The sequence below is a fragment of the Amblyomma americanum genome, chromosome 1 (assembly GCF_052857255.1).
Source record: "Amblyomma americanum isolate KBUSLIRL-KWMA chromosome 1, ASM5285725v1, whole genome shotgun sequence".
Lineage (NCBI taxonomy): Eukaryota > Metazoa > Arthropoda > Arachnida > Ixodida > Ixodidae > Amblyomma > Amblyomma americanum.
Window position 1 is genome coordinate 329638792 of NC_135497.1, and position 18690 is coordinate 329657481.

Sequence of the window (18690 nt, forward strand, 5' to 3'; positions counted from 1 at the left end):
TGAAGTGCTTTGCACTCCCTTATTTAGACGATGTGGCAATTTTTTCGGAAACCTGTCAAGAGCATCTAGAACACCTAAAGAGCGTGTTTTCCAGTTTACGACAGGCTGGACTGACACTGAATGCAGAAAAGTGTAGATTTGGTTGCGCACAGGTGACGTACTTGGGCCACGTTGTAGGCCAGGAAACTAGGAGCCCATCCGAGTTAAAGATTGCCCCGATCGCAGCGTTTCCGCAACCACGGACGAAAACGGCCATTCGCTCATTTTTGGGATTAGTTGGGTACTACCAGCGATATATTCCTAACTACTCACAGCGGGCTAGTCCCTTAACTGACGCCTTGCGAAAGAGAGCACCTACTAACGTAAGTTGGGATAACCAAAAAGGAAACGCCTTCAAAAGCCTGAAGGAAGCACTCGTGTCCCGACCCTTGCTCAGGACCCCTGACTATGGGAAAGAGTTCATAGTCCAGTGTGATGCCAGTGATAGAGGGCTGGGTGCTGTCTTAAGCCAAGTTGGCTACGACCATGAAGAACACCCAGTTCTGTACATCAGCCGCAAACTGACCAGTAGAGAGGAAGCGTTCAGCGCTTCCGAAAAAGAGTGCGCGTGTTTAGTTTGGGCAGCGCAGAAGTTGTCGTGTTACCTGTACGGAGCAAAGTTTGTATTTCAGACTGACCATTGTCCTTTAACGTGGCTGCGACAGATGTCCCCCAAAAATGGTCGCTTGCTCAGATGGAGTCTGGCTCTCCAACAGTACAATTTCTCGGTGCGTTATAAGAAGGGGAAACTGCAGGGAAAGGCTGATGGCTTGAGCAGACTGATGTAAGCGGGAGAACTAAGAGGAATCTCCTCATGTGTGAGTGTTTTTTTTTACTTTGTTCCGAGTAATCCGGCTGTGGCAGTTTCAAAAGGAGATGTTTCGCGCTCAGTCAGCACAACATTAACCCAAATTTGAACACAATTTTTTAAAAGTGTATTGTTGTCAATGGAAGAAGCCTGGTGATTCTTTGGCGAAGTCCGAGCGCTTGCGGGTGGGGCAGTGCTTTGCTGTCTGGAACGTCCCACCTGCGCTTTCCTTTGTTGGTGGTGCTTTGGGTCCTGCCTTGGGGGCGATGATATTGCAATCCAGGGGACCAACACGGACGCCATCTCATCTCTTCCTGCCCAGCGGTCGTCAACGCTGGACATTCGAGATTTTTCGGGCCGCGGAGGAGCTGTATGGTTTCTGGCGACAGCCGGTGGTTTGATTCAGCTGCGTATTCGGCCAGGACACCTGCAGCCGGGGTCCCTGCACGGCGATAGGCATCTGGGTTCCCACGGCCGGTCCTCGAGATGTTTATTGGATTCGAGACGGAGGATTCCGCTGCCGTTTGTAAACCTTGTTCGCGGAAGATCGTGCGGCCCGGAGGCAGTTAGCGACCGCCAGAACCGAGCAGGGGTGACTCACCCCTTCAACTATGCCTGCTCGCCGGCGCCTCGCCCATTCGGACTTCCCGAAAGACGTGTCCGGCTGGAGCGTGAGAACTGTCGTTCGGACGCGAAGACAACATTCTCTCTGGTGGGGGCGATTGTCCAGCGGCACCCTCTTTCTCCGGCGAGGCATGTGACGGGGCCGTGTCCCTATGTGAAGTGGTGTGTGTGTGTGTGTGTGTGTGTGTGTGTGTGTGTGTGTGTGTGTGTGTGTGTGTGTGTGTGTGTGTGTGTGTGTGTGTGTGTGTGTGTGTGTGTGTGTGTGTGTGTGTGTGTGTGTACGACAACGCAAGTTAGGCCACGCCCAACCTGGCGAATACTTCCTCGAACCTGGGGAATCCTAGGGACCGGGCCCTTTTTAAATCGGACGACGAGTGCCGTGAAGAAGGAATCCTCGATCATCCTCAGATCTTCTCAGATCCTCCGACCTTCCCCCATCACCCTCCAATGGGTTCCAAAATCTTGTAAATAATGTAAAATAAACCCCCTGTACAGTTTCCTTCATAACCAAGTCCGACGACGTCATTCGGAGAAGGGACCTGCGGCGCTGAAAGAGTCAGCTCACTCAAGGACCCCTCGTCCCCAACAACGTGCACTGAAGCCAAGTATATATTATGCACCGATGATGCTAGCATATTTTTTCTGCCTCAGACGGCGAGCGCAGGGAATGGTCCGCAGCAAACCAGTCAGATGTCAACACTAATGAAACTAAGGCCCTACTGTTTAGACCGAAATCATGACAAGTAAATTTAAACGTAGATCTTACGTACGGTAGCCCACAAATAGAGGCAGAGTTAAACTTTAGCAACTGCGGATGGCCCTATTTGGGTTGGTCAGATGCTCGTCGAGAGTGATGAATGACGGTGGCACGCTGGCCGGTGGTCGTATACACGGCGGTAATTAGCAGTACGAAGATTACTTCGGGTCTTTGTACGCTCGTCCGGCGACACGTTGCCGGTTGGGGCAGCAACTCCAACTCTTTAGCAAACAAAAGTGATTTATTAAGGACGGGATCGAAATGCAAGGCAGGTGTGAAGAAGGCGGTTTACCAGAAAGGCTGTTTAAAAAGCGGCGCGCTCCTCCAATAGACTGTTTGTTTGCAGCTTAATTTAAACCCTTCCATAATTGGGCGGAGCTTTACTATTGCAGCTCTCGCCCAATTTCGAGAAATAGTAGTGCAACGGCACCGTAGATACAAACGAGCGGAGCCCAGGGCTCGCCAGAGCCCGACTCAGTGGACCCGCACTTCCTGGAACGTGCAGGGCGCGCGGTTTCGCATACGCAGCTCGCTACATGTGCAACCCATCGAGGCACCCCCGCATCGGCTTTGCTGTCTCCGCTGATAGCAAGCAGAAACACATGGCTTAGCTTGACAGCAGAGTCGTCTCAAAAGTCGCCGACTTTAAGACCCCCCCCCCGCCCCTCCCCCTTTTAGAGCTCGTCCCTCCTCAAAAGAAGAAGGTCGTCTGTCCTTTGCTATCCTGACAAGGCCGTTTGCGATCTTACTCCCCTTTTCCCACGGTCTTGGACAGCGTACGAAGCGACGCGCTGTCATTATTCTAATCACTCTCTACTTTCCACGATGGCGACAGTTCCTGGAGAAAGGGAGAAACGACCCACCAGGCCAGGCTTCTAACTTAACATGTAGTAAGTAGTATCAAAATTCTTGTGGTCACCTTTCCGCAAAATATGATTTGGGATATTCATAACGATTCCTCTAAACTGTCGAGTGTTGTTAGGGTTCTATCGAGATGTCAAACGATACTACCATTTAGCGCAAAAAAAGCTTGTACAGTCGAATCTCCCTATGACGAAACGATTTATAACAAAATAGTGGATATAACGAAGGAAGGATGATTCCCCTTACAAGCCTGGTCAACACGGGCTATAGCGAAGCTACGGCTGTAACGAAGTAATCGCCGGGCCCCTTCAACTTCGTTATAACGAGGTTCAAATGTATATAATTACCTTTTACTCTCATATCCGTTATTGCTCCTTAGTATGGGGCTCTACCACAACAAAAAACACAGAAAAGGCGTTCATCCTGCAAAAAAAGATCTTCAAGGATCCTAATACCTTCTTAGAAATTGCATAATTATAGACTAAGTGTCGCATTTAAGCGTCAAATAAATGAAAACGTGATTTTTTTCGCAACCTGTCTAAGCTGAAATCAAGATACATCCTATACTACACGCCACGCTGAATGCTGGAAGGTGGTCACTCCCTGTGTCAATTATTGCATGGCAACATTATGGTACATATCGCCTACAACAAACATAAATGGGGAATTGATTTACGTCACACCACTGTTCGCGAACTACGGCACTTAGTATGCCGTGAATGTAAATAATTTAGATTTTTTTTCTTCTTTCTTATTATCGTATATTGCTAACAAAAAAGTTTTGCATTGTGTTTCGTGCGAACTTCCGTATGTTCATATATGCTCCTGCATCACCTTGTAGAGGGGACCATGGGCTCTCGTCAAGCTGTCTTGCATCTTTTTTTACCCACGGCCCCCTCCATAAATTTTGATGGAAAAATAAAGTTGATTATTATTATTGTTATTATTATTATTTTTATTATTATTATTATTATTATTATTATTATTATTATTATTATTATTATTATTATTATTATTATTATATTACAGCGAGTACTTTCAGAACCTGGGCCAAGAGAGCTTCGCAATAAAATCCGCGTGGTTAGGAGTATTAGTAGGGTGATTGTTTCGGGTCTACCTAAAGATAATTTAGGCAAATTTTTACAAGGTCAAGTCATTGCATCTTCCGGTACCTGTAAATTTTACAAAATTCATATCACCCAACTGCACACGCGGTGAAACCTAAAGGTGATGCCTACAAACTAAAGAGTAAATTTTGGTCCAGTTGGAGTATTGCAGGTTACGGTTATGCCTGCAGTTATGTCTACCATGCTAAATTGTCAAATTAAAGGCGAAGCTCTCTGCTTTTCAATCTTTGTTTATTAATTATCCGGGTCGACAGTTTGTAAAACTTCAAGGCTCGATTTTTCTCAAGTATCACATACTTCGGCGTTAGGGTAACAACGCAGTCAAGCAGCGTTGTTGAAATGACGTCTCTGAAAGTGTCCCTTTTTGGCTCCGTGCCCGCGTGAATTCTTCAAAAGCAGAGCGCACGCGCATATCGCCAAAAGCGAACGGAACATTTATTTGTTATCTAAGTGCACTGCCGTGCGCCCTTGTGCAGTTCAGCACGCATAATCTGCCTATGTGTGCACCCACCGTAAGCCAACGCACTTGTCCCCAAATTCGCAGTGGTCTTGGACGCCGGCGCTGTGAGGTCACGTAAAAGTGTTCCGTTTATCTTTGACGCATCTCGCAGACATCGATGTTTTGCATCACGATAAAAGGTTCTGTTTGCCCACGACGCCCAACTGCATCCTGCGGACACGACGTCATTAGCTCTAGTCTCGTTCAGAGTGTTTGCGTCGCAACAAGCAACAGTGTGTGAGCATGCCTTCGAGAGGGTAACAAAGTCCCAGCGTCGCTTCGTAGACACCGTTTCCTGTCGTCGGACATGCAAGGCCACGCGTGAATGGACGGGACAAATGTGTCGAACACAGCCGGTCAAACTCCGCGCTCCCTTCTTTATCGACAGGGGCGCGAGCAAAAACAAAGGCTTCCGCTGCCCACGAGCGGGGAAGGTATAAGTAAAACAAAGATGGGACAGGACGATAAGAAGGCGTGCCAACGCTAAATCCAAGAAGGACCGAGAGCTGAGGGGGAGCCGCGATGTGACAACTGGCAAGGCTTTAGTGCGACGGTGACGACACTGTGCCACGTGGGGCGGGCGGAAAACAGCAATTTTCGAATGACTGCGTCTCCTAGGCACAGAGCAAGAAGAAAAACATGGAGCGAACCGAGACAGAGAGACCGGGAGGAGGCAGGCACAGGGGAAAGAAGGAGCCAAGAAAACGTATTCCCTCGTTATCAGTCGCAGGTGGGCCGCGAGAAAAAGGAGAGGCGATAGCGCGTGCGGGCTCTTTTGCGGCTCCGCGGCACTCCTGGATAACGGATTCTATATCTTTCGCTTCCAGCCCTCGATACAAGCGGAACGGTCTCAACAGGGCCCGTCGCACACGGGCACTGCCCGTGCGTCAGTCGAGACGGTCTGGTGCTCCCCCGGCGCGGGGGAAGGTCGCGTCGTCGCTTTCCAACAGAACGGGCACGCGTGTGGAAAACCGCATGTGCTGGCATCGTCCCTGCGCTCGGCACGCGCCGGCCCTTCACGGCAAGAAAAACAACCATTCCACGTGACATTGCAGGAAGGCAACGATCAGTTGGCGCTGCTGCGATTCGCCATGCTGCAGGTCAATCAGCGCACGCAGAGCGTACAACGATCAGGTTTATCAAAAACTTTCAGGTACTACACGTCCTACTGAAGTGCGTTGTTTGATGACGTCCGACCACTCCATCCGGTGCAAAGACAGCTGCCGCCATGAAAGGAACTCGAAGCGCACCGACTGCCTACTGAAAGCAACGAAATGGTCGCGGGAGCCCTTTAAGGATGATCATCGCTGCATGTCCACCGCCGCCGAGACAAGTTCCCACGCGCTGCAGCCGAGGCTGGCATCGCTACCTCGCCCGCTCAAGGACGGCTCTGTAGTGTCGTCAGCGGGCCTGCTACGCCCCGTGAGCGCTTCGGCTACATGAGCTACGGGTCTCCCTGTCGCTGCACCTGCGGCGCCCGCAGCGACGCGCGCTTCCAGTACCGTGCACCTCCGCGACAGCAGCGCTACACCAGGGTCAAGCTCTCCAGGCAGGCACGAGTGGCGGAGCAGTCCAGCATCGTTACCACGTTCAGTTCCTCCGGCACCTGGAGCCTCATAGAAGGCGTGGCAGGCGACGACGCCGACGCGTTCATCGAGCTTCTCAGCTCGCGGCAACGCCGCGACAGTGTCGCGGTCGACGGGGACGGCAGCAGCACCGAACTGACGCAGGCAACGTCCATTGGCTGCGCAACACCGGCCAGCAACGTTATCAGCGGGAGAAGCTGTTGCTCGTCTGTCTCAACCGTACGGTCAGCATCCAACGAGCTCACCAGCTCCGAGCGGCTCGTCGTGCAGCTCTTCATGGACGAAGCGGACATCAAGGAGAAAGAGATGGCCGCGGCCTTGGAAGCGGCGGCAGCCAGGGAGCACGACGAAGACCGCAGCAGCAGCGGCGTCGAGGTGGCCCCGAATGAGGGCGAATCGCCGTGGCCCAGCTGCAACAGGGCAGAGACCGAGCGCGCCAGACGCCGCGGGGCGAGAATGGGATGCGGAGCGCTGGTCGCGCCTTCCACGCTCGCCTTCCTGGTGCTGACTGCCGTTCTGGTGTCGAATGCGCTCCTCGCCATCGTGTACTACGAGGGGCGGACGTGGCTGTGCGTGACGACGTTGGGTCTGATGCACGCGCCGTCGCTGGTGCTCTTCGTGGCTCGCGTCTACTCGGTGGTGGTCCGGAGGAGCATCAAAGAGCGCTTCATGAAGGTCGTGGTGCTTGTGTGGTACGCGGTCACGCTGCCGCTGCTTCACTGCCTGCCACTGCTCACGTAAGTGCACCGCTGGGAAGAGAATTCCCCATAGCTCGCGCCGCTATTCGCAAGTAACGACGTAGTCTTTCTTTTGCGACGTTGTGGAGCGTCCTAGTCATGCCTTTACAATGTCCCAAATGGAAGGTTGCGCTCATCAATATTTGTTCTCACTCGGGTTGGACATTTGTCAGTCTCCACCGTAGCAGGTGTCAAGATGGTGCACTTAATACACACATCGTCTTTCAACTAGCTGAAGGGAAGGACGTCCCTCTTATGGCACATGGCATCGCTTTAGTGCCTTCTCCACATGAAGCGCCTAGAGGTATTACATAAAGGGTGGGGTTATACAGAGAAAAGCAAGTTAGCCTTAACCTTTTTTCGTAGACGAAGAACAGCACTTATGAATTCAGAAAAAAAAATTGATTGGCTTGTGATCGCAGTGATGTCATGCAAAAAGGCGCCTCACTCTAAAGATTTCTAAGGATGACGTGTAAAATGTAGTGCTGCGAGTACGTGATCGGTCAACTTCAAAAGGGTGCCCAGCGTGCTGGGAAAGGCGTGCCAGAGATTGTTTACGGCGCATAACCAAGTGAGCCGTGAACAACACTTGCAAAACAAGCTGGAACTGGCGATGCGGCGAAAGCGAACATTTTATAAAGTCAACTATTGGCGATAATGATAAATATTAAAGCAAGTGATTTCAAGATGGCAAATAAAAGGTCAGTTATTGCGCACATGTCATCATATAAACACGTTTGCTTCCTTCTTTTACTTTGAAACAAAAGACGAAAGCTAGAGATCGTCTTCCGTGACAGATCTCACGACAAATCGGGAAAAATTTTATCGTTTCAAAAATGAACAGCGCGTGCATTGAAAGGCACGAAAAAGACATACGAGCACTGGCGCTGACTTGCAACAAAATATTTATTGCTTGGAACAAGAAGGTATTGTCTGAGAGAGCGCCCGACCTAGTATCTGTTTTCGCCGCTGTCAAAAGTACGCACTGTTCTTTTTTTAAATGGCATTCCAGCTCGCCCAAGCATCAGTTCTAATATATTAGTGTTTTGAGTGTTTTCAACATGTCGGAAGCGTATCGGGGCTGTTTCACTCTTCGGAGATTGAGACAAAAATTGCGACAAGTATTTCACGATATAATCTCGCGAGAAAGCTTTAAAAATAGCTGCGGAGTTTGAATTCTAGGTTGCTTTAGAGATCTTGAATGGAAGAAAACTTGGTTCACAAGCTCCAAGAATGCGCGTGATCCACCGCCTATAACAAGAAATCTCTTCAATGCCATTCCTCGTATCTCCATGTTTGATTGTCTTTATTTTAGGATTTTTCCATCTCTATGTAGGCGCTGTGCATTTTCCTCCTCTGCCTTCGTAAATGTATAACCCTCGCACTCCTTTTTTTTCACTTAAAAGGCTTCTTTATTCCTCAGAGCAGTGGCTAAATTTTGTTCAGCATTTTCTGCGCGTTGTCTAACCTCCTTTCTTTTTTAACGGCGCTGTGGAAGCCTTATCGCTCTTCCGTATCATCTAAAATAGAAGGTCAAGCTGTAGCTAGAACAGCTGTGTTTTGCAGCTGTTTCGTACCGCGGTGCCCTTTAGGTACAAATGGTTAGTTGTTTCTTTGTTTACGCTTGTTTGACGCCATTTTTTTGTCATCTGGTCGGTCTCATATCTTCTGTCAGCGCGTAAGTGCGATGGATGCCTTTCTTTCTTCTTAAATATTAACCCATGAAACGCTGTACCGCCTTGTTGCACAGATTCCGGCTGTAGACAGCATGTACACTCGCGCTAAATCCTCTGGGGCGAACGCAATTGCAACCATGACGCCTCTGGAGTGCGCTAACTTCGCTGTTAACGAAGCGGCCTTGCAAAATGTAGTTTGCGCTAAAACAGCCTAGTTCAGCTCGAGTCGACAATCTAACGCGGTGACGTGACCGCTGTGATGCCTAACGCATCCCTTAGTTGCACACGAGCGTAGAGCAACCTTTGCACGCGTTGTTGTAGCGTCGGTGGTGCTTTGAGTGCCGGCCCGAGCATGCCCAAGGTGCAACGACTCTGGACCCCGGCCTGCGCTCCCGCTTAAAAGACCATATTTGGAAGTGTTCCAGCACGGGATAAAGTTCTCCCATCGCCATGTGGTTGCCCTGAATATACCGATTGCTTCAAAAAAGAAGGTAGTAAGTACAGCAGTTGCTAACTCTTAACTGCTTTTGCTGCATTTTTACTAAACATTTACTACCCTGTCCAAGGTAGTCACTAAAAGTAGGCCCTTGCTACCTTTTGACTACTTATGGTCGCTAGTTAGCCTTGTTGAGATTTTTACAGCGTCGTACGGTTAGGCAGACTAAGCAGTTTCTACAATCGCAACTTCATAATTAAGGATAATATCTTAGCTCAACAGGTAAGAGCCGCTAGCCCGTAACTGAGGGTCAGATTTCCGGAGTATATATAAGAATGAGAAAGATATGCCTGTGCACGCACCGCGCATGTGTCGCTCTTGTGTGACCCTTTCTGAGTTGGACTTTTCTTGCATTCTGAACCTTTGTGTGCACCCGGTAGGGCTGTTGCATGCCATCGCCTCGCGTGATTTGTATACATAATTCCCAATACGTCTAAGCCTGGTTTATGGTGGTTTAAGCCCAAGTGTGTGATTTACGGCCAGCGCACCCTGGTAGCTGTCACTCGTGTCGGGCATTGGTCAAACTGGACATATCGCTTCATTTTTCCAGTGCACACAAATTTAAAGGCCACGCCAACACGTAATACGAAGAACCTAGTAGCAGCATATGGGAAAAGCTTCTACCCATTTCCTCAGTGAATACTACTAACTTTTTGTCTGCTACTGCAATGCCCTTTGCTAGCTTCTTAAGGTAGCAACTTGCACTAGTTTTACTGCCTCCAGTTACTAAGAAGATAAGGGTTTTGGGGGGGAAAAGAACCGGGTAGTAGTTACTTAGTTCTCCAATTTTTTTTAGACGTGTAAGGCGCCTCTGACGCACGTTATGCCGAACACTTGACATACCACATTCGATTTATTTAAAATTGGCCAATTTATCTGAGGTGTAATCAGTGAACAGGGGCAGGAATTACGAGTCTTTCATTCAGTACAGAGGGCTTCTTGTTTCGGGTCTGCGGGCCTTGCGTGAAAGTTGTAGTGATTAATTTTTGCAGTGAAATGCGTGTTGTAATGCTTTGTTGCACACCGCATGAAATAGAACAGCAGCCGCAGATCTAAGATCTATCACCCATAAATGCGAGCGGTGATTTTTTCTTCTATCGAGCCGCGAATCATTTCAACATTTTGTCGATATTTTTTTTTTCAGCCTGACGATCGCTGTGTATTTTTCTGTAGCTGGCCTTATCTTTGCTGCTCTTAGCATGACAGATTTCTGCGCGAATGCAGTGGGTCAGTGGCGTGGAGAAAGATAAGCTTCAGAACATTGTCATTCGGATTTCGATGCAGCATCTCCGCTATTGCAGCTGCGAGCGCAAGAAGTGCAAACGTTTCTACCGAAGCGTACGCAAGAACGTCGTATTGAAACTTATCGCCTCTCCTTGGCACACAATATCATCTACCTATTTTTTACCTAATAAAAATGAGTGCCTATATTTGCCCGATGGTCTAAAAGAAGGGCAACAGCAAAGCATGTACACAAGCTTCAACAGGATTAATCCGGACCGCCTTCCTGCTGCAAGCAACTAAGATTGCACTTCTAGCAAAGCGTGACAAAACAGGAAAGGCAAATATTGCGACCTTGCGGCACGACTGGCAAAGATGGGCTCACCCTACCGCCCATTAGTGTTCTTTTCTTCTTTGCCATTTATCAATATGTCTCCAGTTTGTCCCATTCCGCCGCCCCAGATGACCTTCTGGCCGTGCTTCCTACGGAGAGCGCCGGGGGGTAGTTTGGTAGTTTGGAGGTTCGCGCTGTGGTCTTCCGAAGAAATCAGTTACGAGCCTTGCCGACCCATTCAAAACGCAAGTTCTTTGTATGCATGAGCGCGAGCGCCGGCGCCTCCCAAAGGTGCCGCGGTTGGAGAGTTCAGTTGTACTCCAGACACCGAATGACGAGCAGCTCGTTCCGCTGACGGCTCGAGCGTTCCGAGAGATGTGCAGCTGTTGGCTATTGATCCTTTGTACTTAATCTGTAAATAAATTTAGTGGGTTAATTTTTCATCGACTGGATGAAGTCTTATAATTTATGATTAGGCCATCGAACAGCGGCAGCGACACACAGTTACAACAGAAACATCACGCCGACGTTTGTATGTGATTTCAACCTTACTTTTTTTTCGCGTAGTTAATCCCGGCCGCCGCACATCACATATTATGCGCACTCGCATGGGGCCTCTAGCCAATATACAGCAGGTGTTTCAGGCAATATTCAAAAATGTCAGAAAAATAGGCTTTTTGGGATAAAAATGTGGCTTTTTCGGCACAGTATTACCAGTGTTTGCGGACACCAGAAAACCGGTGAATATTATTAAGTAGTAAGCTGGTTAGGAATTTTAATAATCTTTATAACTAGTTGAGTTAGGCGCCTAGTTGCAGGTAGAGATTTGTAGCTGGTCGTTAGTAATAGCCATATCAGTTTTTAGAATTTTGAAAACGCTATTACCCTTGACGCTGTGGCTCAACAAAATTTGGCTTTTTTTAATAGTTACATGCGCTGGAAAGGTTGCTTTTTTTTATTCGAGAAGTGTGCCATGAGGCATAAGTTGAAAAAAGGAAGGGGGGGGGGGGAGGAATGCACGGGATTGAAAGTTAAAAGGAGTGAAGAACCGTGGCGCTGAGGTAGTCGCAGAGGTTGCTAATGAAACGGTTGTCCATAGTCCACTTCACGTAGTCACTTTCGCGGTTCCACCGCAGGCCCACCTCCCTGAGGAGCTGTTTTCTGATAGCAGCCGTCGCTGGGTACGTCCACAAGTGCCGCACATCACAAATGTCCGATGCAGCGCTACAGTGAGGGCACCTGTCAGGTACTGGCAGATCTTTGGCATGCCACCGATGACGGACAGATGGTGTCAGAGCCGTCCCTGCCCGAATCCGGCGCACGGATACCTCCTCCTGCCGAGTAAGACTACGGGGGAGAGGGTGCGAACACGGAATAATTAGAGCGCGTGTTCGCTGGCGCAGAGCTTCGGAACCGGAAACATGGGACAGGAACGGATCTGGGAGAAGAGGGGAATGTGGCGGATCGTCTGATGTATGAAGATGAGTCAGAGCATCCGCTTGAATGTTATGTGAATAGTGGGCATGGCCGCGAATCCAGTGTATGCGCACAGGACATGGATACTTTGCGCAGAGCACATGAATTGATTGTGAAATCTGGAACGTTCATCGAACAGCCTTAAGCTGTTTAAGGGCGGCGCGGGAGTCGGTGTAAATATGAACTGTATTGAATGTTGGAACGAGCGGAAGGGAAGCAAAGGCATTATAAATGGCTTGAAATTCCAATGCCAGGGGAGTGCACGTATCCGCAGTATAAGTCGCGCGAGAGTTGAGATGCGGATGAGATGGACTATACACAGCAGTAACTCCCCTCTCTGCAGAATAGCCGCCGTGGTGGCTGAGTGGTTACGGCGCTCGGCTGCCGGCCCGAAAGACGCGGGTTCGATCCCGGCCGCGGCGGTCGAATTTCGATGGAGGCGAAATTCTAGAGGCCCGTGTACTGTGCGAAGTCAGTGCACGTTAAAGAACCCCAGGTGGTCGAAATTTCCGGAGCCCTTCACTACGGCGTCTCTCATAGCCTGAGTCGCTTTGGGACGTTAAACTCCCATAAACCAAACCATAAACCAAACCTCTCTGCAGAATGTGATGCATCCGTGTATAATATGCACCCTTCAGGCAGATACGCTGCTGATACCGACGGGGAAACAGTGGGGCGATTGTCAAGGGTTGCTTTTCCTGCATGCTTTTCGAAAGCGCATGTATTTTGGCACGATGTAGCCAAATTTTGTTGAGCCACAGCGCCGAGCATAATTGCTTTTTCGAAATTCTAAAAACTGACATGACTTTTACTAACTACCGGCTACAGATCACTAATTGCAACCAGGCGCCGAACTCTTAATAGTTAAAAAGTTCATTATTAAAAAATAGTTAACAAGCTTGCGACTTAGGACAATTTATCGATTTCCCGGTGTCCGCTAACACCGGTAATACTATGGCGCAAAAGCGTTATCTTAAACCCAAAAAGCCTATTTTCTAAAATTTTTGAGTCTTCCTGAAACACTTGGTATATCAACCACCGCTTCTGCGGACGTCTCACCGCATCTGTTCTTTTCTTCATCGTCACACGTTTAATAATTGCAACTGTACCCGTTACAGCGATCTTCCGAGGAAAAAAAAAAATTCCTGGTTTCTTGCTGTATCCTGCAAAGGATTGACCACGATAGCACATACAGTGCACACTTTTCGCGCGCGCACTAAACAGAGCCGCCCTACCAGAACACATATTCCAGGACTGTACAGAATTTATTACTGCACTTAATAGACACATAACTGAACTGTGCCGCTAAATTTGGACAGACGGTGCTACGTAGCTGGTTTGCAAACATCTATTCCAACACTGTGTGATTTATCATGGTTGCTTGTGTGTCAGCGTTATGCATGTGCGCTCCATCATCATCATCATTGGCCCTTAAGACCCCTGTGAGCTGTATTAAGTCAGATAGGGCAGAACATCGGAATAGCATAATGGGCCACAATCAGTACGAAAGTCGTAGCCAGGCAGGATACAAAAAGAAAATGTGTATAAACAACTCTGTAGACAGGTGTGGCCAAGCACAGCACGGCAGAGCTCGTTACGCAGTGTGTGCCTTTCTTGCTTTTTCCTAATTTCTTGCACCTCGTGGCAGCACAAGCCATTCTCTTATCCTTTCATCAGCGCGCAGCACATGCAGGTGCACTTAACTGAACGAAAAACTAATTATATCAACCTAGTATACTTGAGAAATGGAAACATTTTCATTCACGAACGCCTTGGCTGACGATCGACAATCATCAGAACTTATGCAAATGTGTCCTTCAGTCAGAACGGCAAAGTCGTCGAGCCAAGGTTCGCATACATTTTCCACAAGTAATTCTGCTGGTTATCTCGATACGCAACAGCAGCAACTATATATATCTCGCAGCACACTAGATTTGATGAGCAGCTCTGCGAGCTACGAAACGCAGCCATAATTATTGTTGAAAAGCGGGGTTACCTTGCACAAAAAAAACGTACGGGGGTAAGTGCAGAAGTTTCGTTGTTGAACCGTAGCCCGAACATGTGACAAGGAATAGCGCACACGAGGGCTAGCTCCGTCGTCTCGTCTCTTCGCGCTGCAGTACAGCAGTGAACTTATCCAGTTTGGCATTCTTTTGTAGTTCTAAAAGGCCTTCGAGTGTAATTAGGCACGTCACTCTAAATAAATGAACAAACAAATGCTTTACCTCGCGCGACTTGTGTAAGCATGCCGGTGATTTGAATTCGATCATTTTTACAGGCATTACAAGAAGTTGGTTGTCCGGCTTTTATGCAGAATCGAGTACCCAACAACGTTTCGACGCGATTGTACATGCACCTACGCAAAACATACGTATCACTCGAGATTTCCAGCAGGTGAAAATGTCACGGCTTGAATTTCGTTGCCGGCGCACTCCGCGGCGCCGTCGGCTCAGTCGTTTTCTGAAGCTTCTGATCGATGGCTCGAACATGCATGGTGAAAGTCCAAACTGTTCAACACTGCTTGAATTATCCATAATTTCCAAAACGTAGTTGTCAAGCCAGCCGAAGCAACGCGTTACTCAGCAACGCCGTCGGTGCTGGCCGAGCATCCCCGTGGAGGACGTCACGACAGACCCGACCAATCGCGGGCAACAGCAGCGTTCGCTCGGCGCCCTGAGGCGATGAGGCGCGTTTCCTTGTAAAAAAGAACTTTTTGCGCCTATTTCCGCCCTTTTTGAATGAGATATTCTTTTTCAGCGGACTAAAAATTATATAATGCCGCAGGGAACTCAATTTTTTCCGGAAAGTGCTTCAGCGTCCCTTTAATGTCAGAGGATCGAGGTAGAAGCATAAAAATTTGGCTATAAGGCGGCGCTGATAGAGTACACTATAGAAAGCTTTCGATAAGTGCAGATATATGGTGTCCATCGTAAATTAATAATCTAAATTCAGGTGAAGGCCAGTAGTGAACTGGAAAAGTTTGGTTTCGCATGAGTAACCGGATCGAAGCCGGGCTGACTGTGAAAAAATGATTTGGAATCAAAATGAGATGGCATTTGTGAACATATAACGTGCTCTGGTTTTCAGGCTATGCATGTTGAAGAAATCATATGATAGCTAGAACCTGGTTTAAACACCCAAACTACTCGACTTATCTTCCGGTAGTCTGGAATTGAAACAGTAGCAGTTGACTGCGCGAAGATTTGCAAAATTTGGCTAGAGATATCCTTGGTGCGTTTCCATAACTTAGCTGGTATATTACCCGGTCCTGGACCGTTTGAAACCTTAAAGGGACTATGCAATGAATAAAAAGTCGCTTGTAAATGTTTCAATGCTTAGAAATGATCCTAAGAAGCATTCACGCTAAGTATGAGTCTTCGGAACTGAGCCGGCAATTTATTATCAATTTTTAAAAACCGCGCTTTTTAAAATTCGCGGGCCGGTTGGTGTGCTCGTAGTGACCGATTTTGAAACTAAAATCGTGAAAAAAGACGTCATTCTACCCATGACGCCGCCAGGCCACCACATGCTCTCATTTGCTGGAGCCACGGCAGCCACGACGTCACGGGCACACTTCTGGTAGCCGTGAAAATCGTCTGCTCGTGCCGCCGCGCGACCCTCTCGGGCAAGCGCGAGCCAGGGCATTAATTGCCTTCGCGCATGTGGTTTCAATTTTCCTCTGCCGCCTCCTTCTGTCGGGAGTTCGGAGTCACTCGCAGTATCTCGCCGAGTCGCTCCTGTCGTCGCTGGCGTTCAGCCGGTACGGCGTGAACGCATAGGGCTCGATGCCCATCGCGGCCGTAAGAGCGAGCAGTCGCGCCTCGAGGTCCGGGTGACGTTTTGATGGGCGGTACCAAGTCCCAGAGCTGTTTTCTTTATTTTCGTCTGGTGCCCCGCGTGTACGAGTTGAGGGGGGAGAGGAGGAGCGTAATTTTTAATCGTCTATATCTTCGGTGTTATTCATGCTAGCTTAAAAATTCTTGCGTTGGGGTGACGAGTGATGAAATACCTATCTCTCTTCTGGTTTACGTAATCTCAATTAATTTATTGCATAGTCCCTTTAAAAAAGGCTATAAAAAGGGGGCCTGCGATGTTAAAAGACACCGCTTCACGAACATCCTCCAGCAAGAATTTTTTCTTATGTGCCTTGTAGAAGCCGAGTTATCTGTAGTCAAATCTTGACTTTCAGCGTCTTCGCGCCTTTGCCACTCCTTGTCACTTTTTGCCCGGAAGGTCGGCGGTCCTCCGCCGGCCGCACCGGAGGGCGAAGCTTCCTGATCCGCTGGAGCTACGCGGTTTACTGGCCGCAGCCATGGTAGCTGCCTGACTTCTGAAAGAATCTAACCAATAGCCGCCTCTGAACTGGTATACGCAGGAGCGGAACGACGGATGAGGGTGCGGGCATTTAAAAGTCGCCGGAAAGGGCTCGCCAACTTTCTCGCGCGATTGTGGGTACCCTGCTGAATGTAGAGTATTATTTGGCTCCGGTTTTCATGGCAACACGGTGCAGTGATTGAGCGAGTTGATGTCCTCTCCTCGGAAGGCGTTTTGGAGCGCCTTTATGGTTATCAATGATATTAACGAAACCATGAGCAGTAATAGTAATAGGCGGCAGCTACGAAAATGGAAACTAGGATAGGGATTGTCGTGCTCGTCAGTCGAGGCATCCTGCTCACTGATGGAGCGCCACGTTGTGTGTGTGTGTGTGTGTGTGTGTGTGTGTGTGTGTGTGTGTGTGTGTGTGTGTGTGTGTGTGTGTGTGTGTGTGTGTGTGTGTGTGTGTGTGTGTGTGTGTGTGTGTGTGTGTGTGTGTGTGTGTGTGTGTGTGTGTGTGTGTGTGTGTGTGTGTGTGTGTGTGTGTGTGTGTGTGTGTGTGTGTGTGTGTGTGTGTGTGTGTGTGTGTGTGTGTGTGTGTGTGTGTGTGTGTGTGTGTGTGTGTGTGTGTGTGTGTGTGTGTGTGTGTGTGTGTGTGTGTGTGTGTGTGTGTGTGTGTGTGTGTGTGTGTGTGTGTGTGTGTGGGGGGGGGGGGGGGGCGTGTGTGTGTGTGGGGGGGGGACGTGTGTGTGTGTGTGTGTGGGGGGGGGGACGTGTGTGTGTGTGTGGGGGGGGGACGTGTGTGTGTGTGGGGGGGGGGACGTGTGTGTGTGGGGGGGGACGTGTGTGTGTGTGTGGGGGGGGGGGACGTGTGTGCGGGCGGGCGCTTTGGAGAATGTTTGACAGCAGAACAAGGAGATGAGTCGCAGCCTCTACAGAGGGCAGTGCGCTCGGCGGTGTATGGAGGCACGAGTATTCCACGAAATCGGAAGGGGGCACCTTTCTCTCCCCCACCTCCGCAGCTGCGCTTCCCGCTTGGAGGGCGGCAACTGCACCTCGGCGTCGTGATAATGCTTAGCGTGGAGAGGAAGGAGTGCTTATGAGGATAGCAAAGAAGAGGCTTGTAGCTCTCGTTCACTGCCCCTCATCGCAGGTCATGTTTGCCGCTTGGTGGGGCAATTCAGCGGGCGCAATTTTGTAGCGTAAGCTACACTGGCCGGGGTTAAAGTTTCGCGTGGCTCCATGAGAGACGTGCTGCGCATGCGCGAGGACCAGGGATGTCAAACGGCGCACAGCAGGCACGCCGGAGCCACCGCCGCCGCGCGCGCGCCTCGCCGGTCTGCGCATCCTCCGGAAACCGCACCACGTGACCAACTACGTGACCAGCCACGGCGCTGCGCCGCCGGCAGCTGCTTTTAAGCGGGTAGAAGTAACCAAGCGAAGGTTATCTGATTGGTGGCTAAAATCAAGAGAAGAGTTAAGTTTCACAAGTCATGGCTAGGTGGCTTGAGCCACCGCCCGATTTAAAGGGTTCAGTCTTATCCATCCATCCATCCATGCTCCGCACCCCGTCACCGCCCACGTGGTCAACCCCCCCCAGGGTTCGATCCCCAGAGCTGCCGGGTACCCACCAGTGGATGATACAACGGGTCTAAGCCTTCTCCTGGCTTGGTGCTCGGCTTACTTCGGGTTAAATGCCTTAGAAATGTCTTTCACTCCACCTTGTGCCATGGCGCTCTTTGGCAAAAGCTACCCTTGCCCCATACAGTTCATCACCTTCATCATAATGTGTCCTTTTATACTGATAACACGGCCTCTCGTCCGACTTCAAGGCCCATGAGTGCATTGCATACAGCTTTTGTCTTCGGCCTGAGAGGTGTTAGAAAATAGCTATTTATTTATTTTTAAGCTTTGAATTCTTAGGTGGCTGCCGCGGTGGCTCAGTTATTATGGTGCTCGGCTCCTGACCCGAAAGCCTGCATCGCTTTGGGATCTTAAACCGCATAAATCAAGCCGTCTTCTAGCTCTGGCTTGTCTCATATTCCAGCTTTCTTAATCGAACCCCTTTATTGGTCCAGAGTTAGCCAGTATTCTGTTTAGCTTCCTTACCTCTTCATTCTTTTACACGTTCT

The 18690-nt window shown here is 49.4% G+C and overlaps 1 protein-coding gene across 1 annotated transcript in view; it reads left to right on the plus strand.

Annotated features, from left to right (window-relative positions):
• The first annotated feature begins 5510 nt into the window (after positions 1-5510).
• LOC144115484 (uncharacterized) overlaps positions 5511-18690 on the plus strand; it is a 46011-nt gene continuing 32831 nt past the window's right edge. The window contains exon 1 of the mRNA XM_077649887.1: positions 5511-7041. Coding sequence (XP_077506013.1) covers positions 6158-7041 — 884 coding nt within the window. The 5' untranslated portion in view covers positions 5511-6157. The remainder of the gene's footprint in view (positions 7042-18690) is intronic.